At 36.9% G+C, this 16,908-nt stretch overlaps 1 protein-coding gene across 1 annotated transcript in view; it reads left to right on the top strand.

The window, feature by feature from the left end:
* Positions 1 to 5,306: 5,306 nt before the first annotated feature.
* Positions 5,307 to 16,908, top strand: part of man1a1 (mannosidase, alpha, class 1A, member 1) — a 94,451-nt gene continuing 82,849 nt past the window's right edge. Inside the window, exon 1 of the mRNA XM_026260530.1 lies at positions 5,307 to 6,031. Coding sequence (XP_026116315.1) covers positions 5,534 to 6,031 — 498 coding nt within the window. The 5' untranslated portion in view covers positions 5,307 to 5,533. The remainder of the gene's footprint in view (positions 6,032 to 16,908) is intronic.

The following is a 16,908-nucleotide window of genomic DNA, read 5'->3' as shown; positions in this document are numbered from 1 at the left end:
TAATAAAGAATTTTTCTTTATTATAAACAGAAGTCATGCGGACTACTTGTGGATTTTTATGATGTTTTATCAGCTGTGTGGACTCATTCTGACGGCACCCATTCACTGCAGAGGATTCATTGGTGAGGATGTGATGTAGTGCTAAATTTATCCAAATCTACTCCAATAAAGAAACAAACTCATCTACAGATGGCTGGAGAGTGAGTTCATGTTCAGCAAATTTTCAATTTTATTTTTAATTGAAATCTTTAAACCCTTAAAGTAAAATAATCCAAATAATAAACTGTTCCTTTAAAAAAAAAAAAAAAAAAAAATGTTGTCTACAGTTCATTCAAGAACTCTTTGAGTAATTAAACTGGGTGTAGTGGTAGAACTGGTTACTTTTCTCCAGACCAGATACTCCTTTTCTGTTTAGTTTACCTTGAATACTATACCTTCCTTAATGCAGAGCCTCTTCAACATCCTTCATGCTCTTTCTCGTGTTTTTGGGAGAAACAGCCAGCTGTTATAATGAAGTGACAAGATTGAAATCCCCTGGAATTTGTGTGCGAGAACTCCTGCGGCAGGTAATGTGACTGCACGTCCCATGTGCTTTTATAGTAATATGTCCTGCAAGACACCTGCTGTTTTCCACAAAACAGCCCTTCCTTCCTCTCATTTTTGCTGCTCTTTCTTATTTTTCTTTTAGTGTACAAATGAAATCCACCCAGCCGAGAATATGGCAAAGTCACATTTGTGTCTAATTTTACAGTTAAAGTAACTAATACGCCTTAAAACAAGACATATTTACTTGAAAAGCAACTCTGCATAAAATATTAAAACTTGTTTTTAAAAATACAAGTGTCTGTAATACAAATGCATTTTGTCTAAATGTACTGGCAGATTTATTTCACTTATATAAACAAGTGAAAAAGACAAAATACATTTATCAGGGGTGCCGCTGTAGATTCTGGGCCCCCTGAACAGCATATTGACTCAGGCCCAAAAGTGTTCAAAACGTTGTTCAAATAGGGCTTGGTCTTCTAACCATAAGTCCTTATTACTCAGACTAAATTGCCTAAATCTATGGGTTTTCATATTGTTTTCATATTGTTTTCATATTTGATGACGGTAATGACTGAAAAGTAGTTTGACCAATAGTGTGCAGGCTTTTTACCAAATTGACCAAATCGTGGCGTGTGAGAATCTACAGAAAATTGCCAAAGCAAATACATGTCCACATAATGTATAAAGACTGCAGATAGCAAGGCAAAAGGAAAACAAAGCTTGGACATTTTAGGGAATTTCTGAAACCTGTCCACTACATGTCTGGGGAAAAGGTGTATGCTCACCCCAATAAAATGAGTGAGTGACATAACATACAGCCAAGTACGGTGACCCATTTTCAGAAGTCATGCTCTGCATTTAACCCATCTAAGGTGTACACACACCCAGAGCAGTGGGCAGCCATTTATGCTGTGGTGCCCGGGGAGCAGCTGGGAGCTCTGTGTCTTGCTCGATGGAACCTATGTCATGGTATTGCTAGCCGAGGCTTGAACCAACAACCTTAGGGTTAGGAGTCAAATGCTCTAACCACTAGGCCACAACTTCCCTTGAATGAAATGTTGAGTACAGCAGAAATAAGTATTTTGTAGGCCAAAACCCAGAAACAAGCTAGAATTTTAGAAGTTACAGCTCCATCTCCCAAAGTCAGTGTTTTTTTAATGGATTTTTGATTAAATGCCTGAAATAAGGTTGAGCTAACATTAAGAAAACAACAAAAGCAAAACACAATGGAGTTTCTGAAAAGTAGGGTACTTGTAGTAAAACAGATTTGGCTATCAATCATAATAAAAAAGAACATATGGATAAACTGAAGCTGTTGCACTGGATCTCTTGAAAGTTGCTAGCATAGTCACTACTTCGTACAGACAACAGCTGCACAGCCCACCACTGCTGATATTCACTGGCAGATAAACTCACTGACTTAAAACAATGAGCTTGTATGCTTCAGCTTTCCAGATGTGAGGAGCACAGCATCCTACTGTTAAGAAAGTGAAAACTCTCAAAGCAGTTTTTCAGCTTTTGCCCGAAAATCTCCCTGCATGAAGCAGCTGTCTCCTGTTCTCAGTCTTCTTGTTAAAGAGCAATGTTACTGCCAGTTTTTTGGGAAAACAAAGTCAAGGCTGAATGATTACTGTCTGACGTTCTGTCTATTTTGCAATCAAGTTTCAGGAAATCCTTGTCTATAGGAAAATCTGGTCTAGTTTTATGTACAATATGTCAAGTTTATAGCTAAACCTTTACTGAGCTTTGCCTCTGCCATTTAGTGAGGGCCCAAGCACCAATGGTGCGAGGACCCTCTTGAAATCTCTATGTTTATTCTTAAGCATGCTATCAAACTTCATGTTTGATAAGAGTACTGGCCTGAAGACATCTAAAGGCCGATATTCAGTTATAATCATAGCGCCACTTGTAGGCAACATGTCATATTATATTAACTCAAACATAACATGTATAATTTTGCACCAAACTTCACATGTTTGATAAAAGTCATGGCCTAAAGACATCAACATCTCAATATTCAGTTAGTGATTTGCAAATATTTATTAAAAAGTCCTTAAAAACACCTTTTTTTCTGTTGGTGAAGCTGGATCATGAATGATTTGCGCAAAAATTGACCCATTTACGTAGATTGGGGGCGCATTTCCTTCAGAAACAAATGTAATCCACTGTGTCTTCCACGGCTCAGATATCAGGAGTAAATAATGATGGCTATGTTCATTATTACATCCAACAACAACAACAAAAAAAAACACCTAAATTGCTTAGGAGACATTCTTGTCTACACCTGCCCCAGCATCGAAACAATGGCAGACTGAAGACAGCTCCCTCAAGGCGGGTCTAAGGTTAGACGTCAGTCCAGTCTATGCTGAAACTCTGCTGTCAATCAAACTATCGTGGGAGGGGCCTGTCTGTGTAAAGTCACAAAGACAGGAATCTGAGATTTTCAAAAATCTAACATTTTTTAGCCTGGTAATACCAAACTCTGCTACTTAACTTTGCCTCGTAGACAGAGTCTGGAATAGCATAATTGACAAAAAATGACAATGGTCATTTTCGATTTTCCTAACCTAATCTATGATCTTACATTCGGCGCTTAGAGTCTATGTCACGGCTCTCAGTCCACGCTCTGTTCCTTGATTGTCCGGCTCTTTTGAGGCCGGAGGAAACTGGGAGATAGTTCGCTATCTCAGACTGAGTACAGAAGCTAAATTAAACTGAGCAGAAGTACGAAGTCTGACGTATGAAGTCTGACGTATGAAGTCTGACGTAGTCAGGCTAAAAGATTTGAGTAGATTAAAAAAAAAAACACTGGGTGAATTTGTATCATTATTGGTTGTGTATACACTGCCAACATACATTTTAGTTCAAACCACTTGTAAAAGTGCATGTACTGTAGCATCTGATGACCCCTTTAAACTTCCCATAAAGTTCCTTGAAAAATGCACCATTATTCTATGTGGTGACATAATTTCAACTGAAACTGGAAGAGAGAGTGAGACATATCTAGCAGCCCGCTCCCTTTTTTTAAATAGCCAGTATGTTTTGTTTAAATCTGCTTGGGCCAAAGCCATTAAGCTCGGTACAGCCCAAGCGGCAACCTCCAGCCCTCTCTGTCATGAAGCACACACGGAAGTGACTTAAAACTGTAATTCATCGACTGGCCGCTTGAGGCTGATGACAAAAGGGAGTCAGTCCCATTGACTCCCCATGTTAAAGTTCCCAACTTTACAGCAGAAAATAACATTTACAGCCTGGTTAAAAAAAATATTTTGGTCTATATAGCTAAATTTGCCCATCATGAAAACTGTGAGGGGGGGTGCATTTTTTTTATAACTCACCCATTTAAATTATATTAAGCCTTAAAGTTCTGCATAATTAAGGGCTCGGCTTCAGCAACCAGCTCCCACCTTTTTGCCCATTTTCGATATACGGGTGTGATGCGCTGCCAAGGTGGCAACAGCCGCCCACTTTTGGCTTCAAAAACGTTCTTCGGAAACCTATGGGTGAAGTCACAGTCAATAGATTACCCCCTAGGTTCCATATGTAACTCTTAGTAAAACAAAATGGTCTGCTGCATTACGCGTGAAACAACATAAAATCAGACCTAATTTGCACCTGTCGAAAGCTTATTTACACTGTTTTAATCGTTCCCTATCGCCTACATTGTGCACTACTAGCCATTCACTGTACAGGAAATACTAAGTGATCGATCATAGTCGCAGCTTCAGCGTGTATTTATAGTGCAGGGGGTGGGCACTTCGGATTATAGAGAGCATTTGATTGGTCAGAAGATTTGAAGAGAAGATAAAGTATGAAGTGATATCAAAAAATCGTTGAGCTGTTTTGGCGTAGGTGACGAACTGCCAGGGAGGCAGGGTTTCATATTTTTTTGAAACACCCCTGGGCGCTGCCATTGGCTAGCGGACCCCCACCTGCTGTTAGCATTCCATTGAATCCCATTCATTTTGGCGTCACTTTGACAGCGAATAACTTTACATCAGAGGCGTTTAAAGACTCCATTTATCAATTTATTATTTCTAAAGAAACACGAAAATGTATAAAAGGCACCATTAACTTGTACCTTACGTTATGGTCCCGTAGAAGCAGTTTTTGTAAAAATTAGGCTAACGATTGCATCATAACCAGTGACTCTCTGTAACACAGAGAGTTTTTTGATTTCATAGAGAATTTAATTTAATTTCAAAAAAGTTTTTTTTTTTTTAATTCCTGTCTATTTTTGTGTTTTGACACAAATTCATGTCATTCATGGCACTTAAGAAAACATCAGCGAAGTAAGTTTAAAGGAAAGTTATCCAGACTACATTAAAAAGTAGGATGAGGTTGGTACTATGTTTTTATATATATATATATATATATATATATATATATATATATATATATATATATATATATATATATATATATATATATATATATATATATATTATATTTAAGCCTGAAAAGGGTTACAGAGGGTTTCGTTTAAAATGCTAATCAATTGTACAGGGGCTACTTATAATAATTACAGTCTGAAATTAAAATAACAAACTAAATTGGCCAACCTTTACGTTTCCATAATTTTTTTATGTCGTTATGATCAAGAACATAATCCCAGTCCATAATCAATTAAGTTTGAACAAGACATCACGCCTCTGTACTTTAAATCCGGAAGACACGCCCACAACGAACTTGTGCCCTGGCGGCACAAAGCGATTGGCCAAGGCGCGCTGTCAATCACGGATCTCTGCCATTCCTTCCGTTCCGCTAACGAGACTTTACACAGATGTGTTTCAGGCGTGAGCAGTTGAGACGCTGGGACTCCGTTCGTGCATTGGGATCAACTTCTTTCACAGGATCTACCGTCTCCTACTCGGACACCTTGAGATCATTGTAACAGTTATCGTGAGCAGTGTAGGTCAAGGTGATCGGGGAGTTACTTTGTTGTAGAATTTAACATATTTAGGCAGGGTTTTAAGCGCAGAAGAAAATGCCTGTAGCTTCTCTCCTGCCTTTCACGGTCACTCCGAATAGGAAGTCCGCCAGCCCGACCTCCTTCAGGCTCACGGAGAAATTCATCTTGCTTTTAGTGTTCAGCGCCTTCATCACCCTGTGTTTCGGAGCTATCTTCTTCTTGCCGGATTCCACGAAGCTGCTCAGCGGAGTTTTCTTCCGCTCTTCCTCGGTGGAGGCAGAGACGCGCACAGGTACGGTCAGTGACACGAGCACCGGGACGGGCAAGGATGAGAAGATCCTGGCCAAGATCAGAAAAGACCACGAAAAGGCGCTGATTGAGGCCAAGGACACCCTACAAAAAGGGGCGAGCGAGATCAAACAGGACATCAACAGCGACAAAGAGAAACTTGCTCAGGGGAAGGGAGCGAAAGCTGACAGTTTGCCGTTTGTTCCGTATGAGCGGCCGCCTGGAGCAACAGGGCACGAGCCCGCGGATCCTGACATTAAAGCGAAAAGAGCCAAGATTAAAGAGGTACTGTATGTTTTATTTTTATTTATTTTTACTAGATATTCTCTTGATGTTTTTAGACTCGAGAGAAATGTCAGACATTAATGTGAAAAGAACTTTCTCCTTCAATCTATTATTAAAATTAGTGTAATGTCAGTAAGTTACTTGTGGCCGGAAACCAAAACTGGAGGAGTGTTGACCGTGTCAGTTTCAGGAAGCATTTCCAGTGAAGTAAACGCAGAGTTGTAATAGGATAGATAAGTAGACGTGTTGTTGTTGAACCTGTATGTTCTGACGTGTAGGTTAAAGGACAAGAAACTCCTGTCGCTCACAGGAGAACGTGTTCATTCTTTCAATCGCTCATTCACCTAGTATTACTGCCTGGCAGTGTTTTAGTCATCATTTCAAATTTTTCAGTCAGCATTTCACTCTGAATTCCCTGTGGTCAGTATTTAATCAACATTACCCATTTCTGTCAGTATTTATCCCATACACCCCCCCCCCCCCCATATTTAACATTTTCAGTCTTTATTTCAGACTGTGTTCCCTGTCTTTTCAGTCTGCACTGCCTCTATTCCGTTCGCATTCCCTGTTTATTCAGTATTCATTATTTTTATTATTTTTTTGTATTTCAGGCAGTTATGCCTTCCTTTTCAGTCAGTATTGACTTTATTGCAGTTACTGTTGCAGTCTGTCTTCCCTGGTTTCAGTATTCCTTAATGTGTTTTTTTTTTTTTTTTTGCAGTTCAATCAGTGTTTGTCTTTTCAGTTAATAATTTTGCTATTGTTCCTTTTTTTTTTTTTTTTTTTTTTTTTTTGAGGATTGCCCGTTTCAGTCTGTATTTTCCTGATTTTCAGTCAGTATTCACTATTTTTTTCAGTCAGTGTTTTAGTCAGTAAGTCCTCTTATGTTTCAGTAAGTATTCCCTGTTTTTCAGTATTTCAAGCCAGAACTCTTCATATTTCCATTAGTATTTGTTTGTATTTGAGTCACTATTCCCCATTTCACCCAGTATTTTAGTTTGCATTTCCATTTTTTTTCTTTCTTTTCGAGAGTCAGTCAGTATTTCCTGTACTGCTGTCAGCATTCTCTGTTATTAATATTTATCTTAGTGCTCCTGTTCATGTTTCCCTCCCTGTTCCCTGTATTTCAGACTGTTCAGTCATAATTGAGCTTGATGTTTTTACATGATAAGGGCAACCGTTTTGTTTACATGGAATCTGGGTAAGTTATATCATAAGTGCAAGATGAGTCATCAGCATCATATTCGTGATGTTGCCAGTAATGACAATAGTAAGCCAAAACCTGGGCCTATATGTGTTGAGTTTTGGATTACTAGTTACAAGGGCACAGTAATGTATTCTGAGACACTATAATTTTTTTTTATAAATAAATAATGTTGGTAAAGTACTAGTAATAATTTGAAAAATATTTGCAGTATTGGATAATAACCTATGGTGTAGATGTTTTGTGTATTCTTAATTAATGGCCATCTCAAGTATGTTTTCCCTGCAAAGTTGATTTGATTTTTTTCATTATCAATATTGTTTTGAAGCTATATTATATTCCCTCATTTTGCTTTCTTTTGGAAAATATAAATGATATCACTATTGATTTTTATTCTTAAGTGATGCTGGTAAATATGGTGTAGCCTTGAAAACTACAGTAACTTTAAAAAAAAAAAAAAAAATCTGTTTTCTTGGAGCAGTAGAGATATCTTGCTCAGATTGAGCTGAGCTCATCTCAGTGTCTTGGTTGCAGTGACCTGCTAAAGCGTTAACCATGAGCTTGTAAAGGAGCATAAACAAGGCTGTCATTTCTTGTTTCTGTCAGGATGGGTGCATTTAGAGCATGTCAGGCCAGTCTAATAATCCCTCAGTATGAGTCGAATGTTAACTTAGCATCAGCTTGATTAAATTAAATTTGCTATTGATTGAGGCTCTGCTTTTCCCATTTGAGTCAGGCAAGTCCACAGTAAAGATCTAGATGAAAACTGACAGCATGGTAAAGCTTTAAAATCGCTTTTCAGTTGGTATTGACCTTGTGTCCTTTTTTTATGTGAGTTTGTCTTCCACAGTCAGTCACTATGTTTCAGTTTCAGTTATTTGCATAAGGAAATGGTTTCTATGCTCCTACGGTGTCGTTTAAATTTACATTGTGTTACTTTGCAATGCCAGCTTATGTTTTGAGAATTTTTACTACTGTTTCTTTTTGCTGGAGGGCTCGTTTTTGCTCATGAATTTTTTTTGTATATTTAATCATGTGACACAAAGCGTATTCTAGTCTCCGTAGTAGTTCATCTTAATGGCTAACAGTGGAAAACCTGTTGATAATACGGTAGCTCCTCAGAGTTAGTCCGCCAGAGTTGGATGAGTTTTAACGCCAGGATTAAACCGTCATAGAGTTAAGCACATTAGTGTATGTGGAAGCCTCCACGTTCCTCTCCAAGACTATTTGTGTTCCTGTGGATCTCACAAGCCCCTCATCTCTCTTGCTTAAAGCAGTGGCTCAGCATCAGAACAGTGATAATTCACCCTTGAATAGCAGGATTTCATCCATTGATCGCTGGCAACAAACAGAAAATTCATCCATTGAAGGAAACAAACAGTCACAGCTTGACCCTGTGGGGTCTCACTTGTCAGACGAGGCTGTGGGCATTCTGTCTTGCCCCGCCAGACACTCTGACCTTTGAGGACTTGAATTGCCTTAGAAAATAAATGAAGTGAAAATGGTTGTGTGAGATTTTTTTTTTTTTTTTGCCTTTATAACTAAAAGCTGTAAACTCCAAAAATAGATAAGTCACAGTAATTGGACTCTTTTGTAGTTTGTTTTTTAATTTATTAATAGTAATAATATAGTCGTAATTTATGTTACAGAAATGCAGATCTCTTTGATTGACTCATATTAATATTTACATTACTGGTATTAAACTTAATGTTCTCAATAAATATGTAGGCCTAATGAAAAATATTGATAAATATATAACATTTATTTATTATAAATGTACAGTACTATTTAAAAGTTTTGGGTCAGTAGTACGATTATTTTTAAATTCTTAATCCTTTTGAAATTTCTGTCTATCAGAGTATCAAAAAAATCTTAAACAGCGCAAATGTTTTCAACAATGATTAAAAAAAATAATAAAAAAAAAGTTTCTTGAGCACCAAATCAGAAAATTAGAATGATTTCTGAAGGATCATGTGATACTGAAGACTAGAATAATGGGTGTTGAAAATTCATCTTTGCCATCACCAGAATAAATTACATTTTAGAATAGAAAAAGGTTCTTTAAAATTGTAATATTATTTCACAGTATTACCATTTTTAATGTATTTCTTATCAAATAAATGCAGCCTTAGTAAGAGACTTCTTTCGAAAACCTAGAAAAATCTCACCGACCCCACACTTTTGAAAGTTTTGTAGAAATGTTTAGTATATCTTTCATTTGTTAAATTACTGTTCTTGATCTTTACATTATTAGCAGCAAAAGCTAATCAACAGTCTCTTATCAGTAAACAAGTCTGAAATCATTTAGTAATTTATTAATAATCATCAGTAGCAAGGCTAGGCTGTGGCAATGTAATTAAACCGTTCTGACTCGACAAAGTGCTCCAAACTGTACCTTAAATATTCCCCACCAAATATATTTGCTCGTGGCTCTTTGGCTGTAGTTAGAATGCATTATGTTTGTATCGAGGGTGGCCTCAGTAAAGGCACTCCACGAAAAAGTACCCTTCACACTGCATGTTGGACCCAGAAAATTCCCGGAACATTGCCAGGTCTCCTTCTGTGTGAACACAAACACGCCATGGGATTGATCCCGGGACGGTGACCTAGAAACATTGCCGGGTTTAGTCCCTGAACGAGCGCTGTGTGAACAAAAGCCAGAACTAATGCTGTAAAGGTTGTGTCGTAGTGATGACGCATGTTATCGTGTGACTCTTTTACCCTGGTGTTTTGAAAGCAGATCAACGTTTGCGACGTAAAAAATATGTGCAAACTGTAATGAAGCAGAGATCAGTTAGTTCCTCACTTTCCTCGCTAATGCCGAGATCGTTCGCCAGCTTGAGTGAAAGGTAACGTGCCTAGCGTTTTCGACTCCTACATCCTGATGTCACATGTCTTTATGGGTTGTGTGTGAACGCACGCACATATTCCCGGGAAATCACTGGCAGTATGAAAGGGGCAAAATCTAGCGACCCGGGAACAATTGCCGGGACACATTACCAGTGTATTTTTCGGAATTGCAGTGTGAAAGTGGCTTTTGTTTTTGGCTTCTCAACTGCACCTCTAATATTCTCTCTTGAGTGTGAGTACCGCAGAAAGTGCTCGCAGGACACGTTACAGACCCATCTGGGCTCTGAGCTCCTCTCATTCATTATAGATGACGGAGCTCTCCACTTGCTCAGCCCTTATTCCTCTCGCCATTAATTATGCACAATTCAAGCTAATAAGATAAATAAATTCTCATCGAAATGTTCATAGGATATCAATGTTTGGGCAATGTAGTAAAAATGTATACAAATTAAACTTTAAAGAGAGCGCCTATAGTGGGGTTTTGAAAAAGAAGTAAGTTTATAACTTAGAATACAGGCTGCAAAAACTTGTAGAAGTGCATAAAGTTAAATTTTTTGCTTGTCAGATTATACTATGTGGCAGCAAAAAGATCTTGAATGATATTGACATCAACTGTCTTTTATGTCAGGTTATGCAATATATATCTTGGGTAGATCCTTCCAGAAAATGACTTAAACATTCATTTTCATTGACAACTTCCGGTTCCATAGGAGATGTGACCACTGGCATGTAATGGCATGTATTCATGTAAACACATTTAAGTGGTTTAATTTTTGCATGCCAGCTTAAATGAAGCAAAACTCCTGATACTGTGCAGTCAGAGGGCTATTTTTTTCCAGGGCGCATGTTAGGAGTGCATTAAAAATAACTTTAAATGTGCAGTAATAATTGATGAAATAATGCATAAAATCTGTTAGAGCAATGCATGTTAAATAATGTTCTTTAATTCCTGTTCTTTATGTCTTTTTACTTCTTGTGACGGACCAGCCCAGAAAGATGCTATATTAAAGTATGTATTGAATTAAAAACCAGATGCAGTTTACGATGGAATCAAAATCCCTATTAATTTGGGGGGAAAAAAGCCTTATGCATATTGCAGGAGTTTTAACAAGCTCAAAATACACAGATGCTCTAAGTTTGAAATGTCTGTGCTTTATTTTTTGTGACTGCTCATTCAAACATAAAATATGCCCTCTTACAACTGTCTACAACATATTACAAAATAAACACATTAAAGTGAACATAATAAATCAACAGTTAGATCACAAGCAATTTCTTTGAAAAGTGCAGTGTTCCTAATGAAATCATAACCCTTTGAAGTTTAATAACATTTGAAAGAAAATTTGATTAATCATTAGAGTAGTTTCTGTTTTCCATCCCCAAATTTAAGACCTCTTAAATTGATACAGACATTTTAGAATACCTTTAATTTCATAAAACCTATTCATACATGATATAAATTAGAGGGTGAACGATAGTGTGTGTGTGTGTATATATATATATATATATATATATATATATATATATATATATATATATATATATATATATATATATATATATATATATATATACACACATACTATCGTTCGCCCTCTAATTATATATATATACTATATTCGTATTTTTTTTTTTTTTTATATATTTCAGGGATTTACTGGAAATTTGCCACCCCTTTGCAACCCTACTTGCGAATAAGGCATTCTCTTAGAGGTAGAATCTACTGATGGATAGTTATATGGATAGGTGAGCGAGAATTATTATTATTTTTTTCTCCACAAGATTCCTGCACCTTTTTACAACTACAGCTGTGATCAATGTAAATTGTCTGGAGACCTAAGCCAGCCTTTGGATTATTTGGGTCAATCTCGTTTTAGCCAGAAGCAGCCCGACTGACCTTAGGTACTGAGATATGTAATGGATGCCCTCGAGCAATAGCTCAGTTGCTGCAGGCATAGTTAGTCCCCAGCCAGATTTGTCTTTTTCACTCTAATTTTTGGTCTTGAGGTGGCTGGAATATGTTCTCTAGTGGTCAAAATTCTGGATCATTGTTATATTATGGTGTTTCTGGAGAATGTATAATGGATTGTGAGAAGAATGCGAAATTCAGCACAAGAGCAGCGTTATCTTCACTGGCTTTAAATGGCATATCTGAACAGTTTGCTAGGATCCATGATGTGTTGCTTTTGTTGTATGAATTGCTTGCTCTTCTATGCTAAAACACAGATTAGTTTTGGCAGATTAAAATGCACGTGAAATGAGTAACACAAGGGAGTCTTGGTTGGTGTTTTCAGCAAGCATTGGGACACTTGTGCTGCAATTGTGATTGCTTGGTTTTCGAGTAATTGATTACTCCAAAATCAGAGTCCAATGCTGATTAGAGCAGCAATAAACATCTGCTTAGACTAGAATGCATTGATCAGAAGATGCATGAGATGATGGAACAGTGAATCAATGAGATCAATAATAATTGAACATGAAAATAATCAACAATGTATTTTATTTTAGATTAGTTGGGCTTGGCACGCTTTGCATGAATGATCTTTGTCAGTGATGAAACTTGAAAATCCTTTATGCATTTACTTATTTACCTTGCATTTGTTGTCAATTGTGACAGTTGTCAATAAACTATAATACTTCATAACTGCATGGGCATGCAGGCCAGTCAAACTAAATTAAATCTTCAATAAGCCTTGATTAGAACTTGAAATGATATATAACACAAGTAATAATATTTCCGTAATCAGTAATGACCTACTGTAATGACCTACTGTTATTGATTCACTTAAAATTTGACATTTCGTGACATTCCTCGTTCAACTGCGAATTCCGTTTTTATGACTGCATTTCGCGATTCTCTCCATGTTTTACACATTGCATAAATCATAGAGCCCTATGTATCTTAACTGAAATTGTACAGTTCCATAGGAGTTAGAAACATATTTTTCTCATGAGATAGTTCGAAATAAAAACAACTTTTCTAACATTATAAATAAGTTTACTTTCTGAATAAAAGCAATTTCTTATGAAAAAAAAAAGTCATTTGAACGGTACTGTATATTAAATATTACCCTTTTAAACTATAGTGTATGCTGTAATTTGCATCCAGAAATTGTCTTCAGTTTGCATATTTTTTTTGAAGGTGATCTATGGGCAAATTGTGCAATATTGGTTTTATTGACAGACTAATTTATTCTTGTGATTTTATTATTTACAGCATCATGTTTTCTGTCCAAGCATCAGTATAGCAGCAGTTTTTTTTTATTTTTTATTATGTATAGCTGGTCTTTCGCAAGAATACCAAGTTGTTGTTGTATTCCCTTGTATAACCTTCTGGTGCGCTGTACGGCCCAACCTCCACTTCCCCTCAATGATTTGTGTATTCATATTTAAGTTTAAAGCATCTCCGAAGCATGTCAGCACTAATCCCATTTCTCTTCTTTGCTTCTTACAACAAATTATAGTTGGTTTTATGACTGCACAATCCAATTCCATTGAACCATAAAAATCAAACAGACCAATAAAGTGCAGAAAGTGTTATTTGAAGCATTGACACTTTGCTCTGGGAAAGTTCCCTTTCTGATTTTGCTACAGGGTTCCGAGACATTAATTTCATTTAAATATTTGGTCTTGGTGGTTTTATTGTGCTTGCTCAGCCTGTTAAACAAATAATGGATTTCACTCCCTCGTATTCTGTATTGGAATGGAGGGGAAACATTGATTATCCTTTAAGTCTTCATTACTTTGCCACCTGTCAGAGGGTCAAATCTTGTTGCTGTGTTTTCCATCACTAATATAAAGGTCATGCCAATATGTGTCATGGTGGTTTTATATTGCTTTTGTCCATGAGCTGTTGAAAATACATAAAGGAGTGACTAGTATGTATTACAGTGATAGTTGATATACCAATGCCTTTATAAGAGACCGTACGGTTTCATACTATTGTATTACAGTTAAAACTGGTTTCTGTACAAAACGAAAATCCCTCAGCCCTGTGAGAGCACAGATAGGGCGTAGGCTGTCATGTATCTTTCTGGTTTTGCTGTGGAAACCTGTGGATTTTATGAAACTTTCAGACTGTCTGCCCTCTTTTTTCTTTCATCACTGAAGCCAAATAATAGATTTTTTTCTTCTCTTCACTGAATCTGAAAGGGTTATCTTTTTCTGGGTCAGAGGTCCTTAAAGACAACTGCTACAGGTCTACCTCTGTTTTATGACAACACATCAGGTGTAACAGTGGTATGAATTTCAGACTTGAATTCGTGGCTCGGTGCCTCTGGCTTATTTTGAAAATTGCAAGCACATTTTCCCCAGTTTAATTATAGGTGGTAACAGCTTCACTCAGCTTGCATAGAGAATTGCAATCGAAACATAATATGCCTTTTTTAATGCTTTATGACTGTGACTTGATGGTACCAGGTAGGGCATGATCTCAGTCACATGCACAATACACATGCGTTATTTGTTAAAGTATTTGTTTGTCTAAATATGTACTCGCCCATATGCCATTCCAAACTTGTATGCTTGTCTTACTTCTAGGGCTGGGCGATATGGCCTAAAAATAAAATCTCAGATTTAATTTTTTTTTAATTCGATTTTCGATTTTTTTCCGTTTTTTTTTTTTTTTTTTTTCCCTACTTAAGGAAAGTAATAAGTACAAACAGCAGACAACTTAAAACAAATTTTAGTTTTTATTTAATCAAAAGTAGGACTGCTCCGATCACGATCGGCCGATCGTTAATGCGCATCTCGTCAGTAAAGCCGGTTCTCTAATCAGCGGTTAATTCCATCAGGTGCGTGATTTCACATCGAGCAGCTGTTACTACACAGAGCCGTTTGTTAACTGAGAAGATGCGCAAATAAACGCTGAAAATGAGGTGGATTTGCGCATCTTCTCAGTTATGGCTCCTTGTAGTAACAGCTGTCCGATGTGAAATCACGCACCTGAGGGAATTTACCGCTGATTAGAGAACCGGCTCGTGATCGGAGCAGCCCTAATCAAAAGCAAGACAAATGTAACCCCCATTTTCATATTCGGCTGGTGCTGTTGCTTTTGACTGCGGTGGGCTTTAGGCAGCGTGGGGTCTCTTGCTCCACGTCTGTCGCAACAAACCCATACCAGTTCCAAACAACAGATGATTTTATTCCTTTCTTGGGAACAAACTTCCAACTCTCACCGGTAGCCATGTTGTTGCTTGCTGTTTCGTTTGTGCTATGATGTTGTTGTTGTTGTCGCTTGCCATACTGCCATGTGAAACTAACGCTACGGAAGCTCCGGGGAGCCAAAAATGCGCCATTACACAAAAACTCGATTTACTTATTTTTTAAATCGCCTGTAACAAAAAAAATCCGAATTAATTCATTCAATCGATTTTTCGCCCAGGGCTACTTACTTCCATGGATCACATATAGTGAATTTTGTAAGAAGATCCTGACCAATTTATTCAGTTTCAATTGCAGGAGGACTGGGACTGTCAAGCTCCAAAATGTTATAAAAAATGACTGTAAAAGCCTTTATAAAATAGTCCATGTGACCATTTGCACTATATTTAAACTCTGAAGCTGTATGATAGCTTTGTGTGAGGAACAGACTGAAATTTAAACTGGAAAATCTTGATTCATGAACAAATAACTATTTCTTAAGTTAATATTTTCAAAGAATCGTTTGATCCTGTGCACGAAACTGGTCTGAATTATTCATTCGTTATGCATTGGACTGATCCGTCTCTAATGTGTTTGGTTTGTTCGTAGCACAAGTCATATGTCTCCAGAAGACTTGAAAAATAGTGCAAATGTTATGTGGACCAATTTTATGGTGCTGTTTTGAAGCTTGAAATGCATGAGAAAATGACACCATTTCCTTTTTTGACTGAGCCAGTCTTTGAGTAAATATTGCGTCAAGTAATTATTCAAGACAAGTGCACAGTAGGGGATAAAATGAGCAATGAAACCAATTACAAACAATACAATAAAGATGCAAATGAAGTAAACTGTGCTCTTAGTATTAAAGTAAGCTTTCAAAGATTGTGAATAACAGAATTTAATCAAATGTTTTATAAAGCTACCTAATTTAGCTCAGTCTTCTAATGATTATTAGTTGTAATACTGTGTTTTTGACTGCTGTGCTGCCACTAAAACGTGAAGTTCATTGACCCTGTACTTCAATTTTCATGACTTCTTAGAAATATTATGGCATAGTCTGCTGATTTGTCATAAGATAATGTACAACCACCGAGCATGGATGAGGTTTTGTTGCAGCTGCAGAGATGATGATAATCAGGAAGAATCAAAGAAACAGTAGGAGTGTGTTCGAAACTACAGACCACTCAGTAAGAGTGATAGTATTGCATCGCACAGTACGATTTGTACAAAAACATGCAGAAAAGAAAAGAAAAGTTTAGTTTTTGGAGTTACATAAGAAAATCGTTGAATATTTTGGGACAAGGCTGGTAAATATATTGGCAGGTGAAGTAAAAATCTGAATGACTGGCCATCAGAATATCCTTACTGAGTTCAGTTTCCATTTTATCGCATTTACAATGTGAGTACAGTTTCATTTATTAAAAAGAAATAATGACAATATTTATTCACCTTATATTCTATTTCTAGAGGGCTTACTAAACCTACTATGCGGCAAAGAACAATTTGTTCAGTATTGTTTGATTCATTTTAGGATAGCATATTTATAAGTCATCATATTAAACCTCAAGCTCTAATGCACCGATCCAAAATTTTGACAAATCAGATTTGATTTCGTACCTGTTAGCATTCACTTAAAACAAACTTTCTGTTTGGGTTAATGCACCATGACAAGCATTCTGAG

This window comes from Carassius auratus, unplaced genomic scaffold (assembly GCF_003368295.1).
Source record: "Carassius auratus strain Wakin unplaced genomic scaffold, ASM336829v1 scaf_tig00215530, whole genome shotgun sequence".
NCBI classification, from domain to species: Eukaryota; Metazoa; Chordata; class Actinopteri; order Cypriniformes; family Cyprinidae; genus Carassius; species Carassius auratus.
The sequence above is the reverse complement of the archived record's forward strand: the minus strand, read 5'-3'. Positions and strand labels throughout refer to the sequence as shown.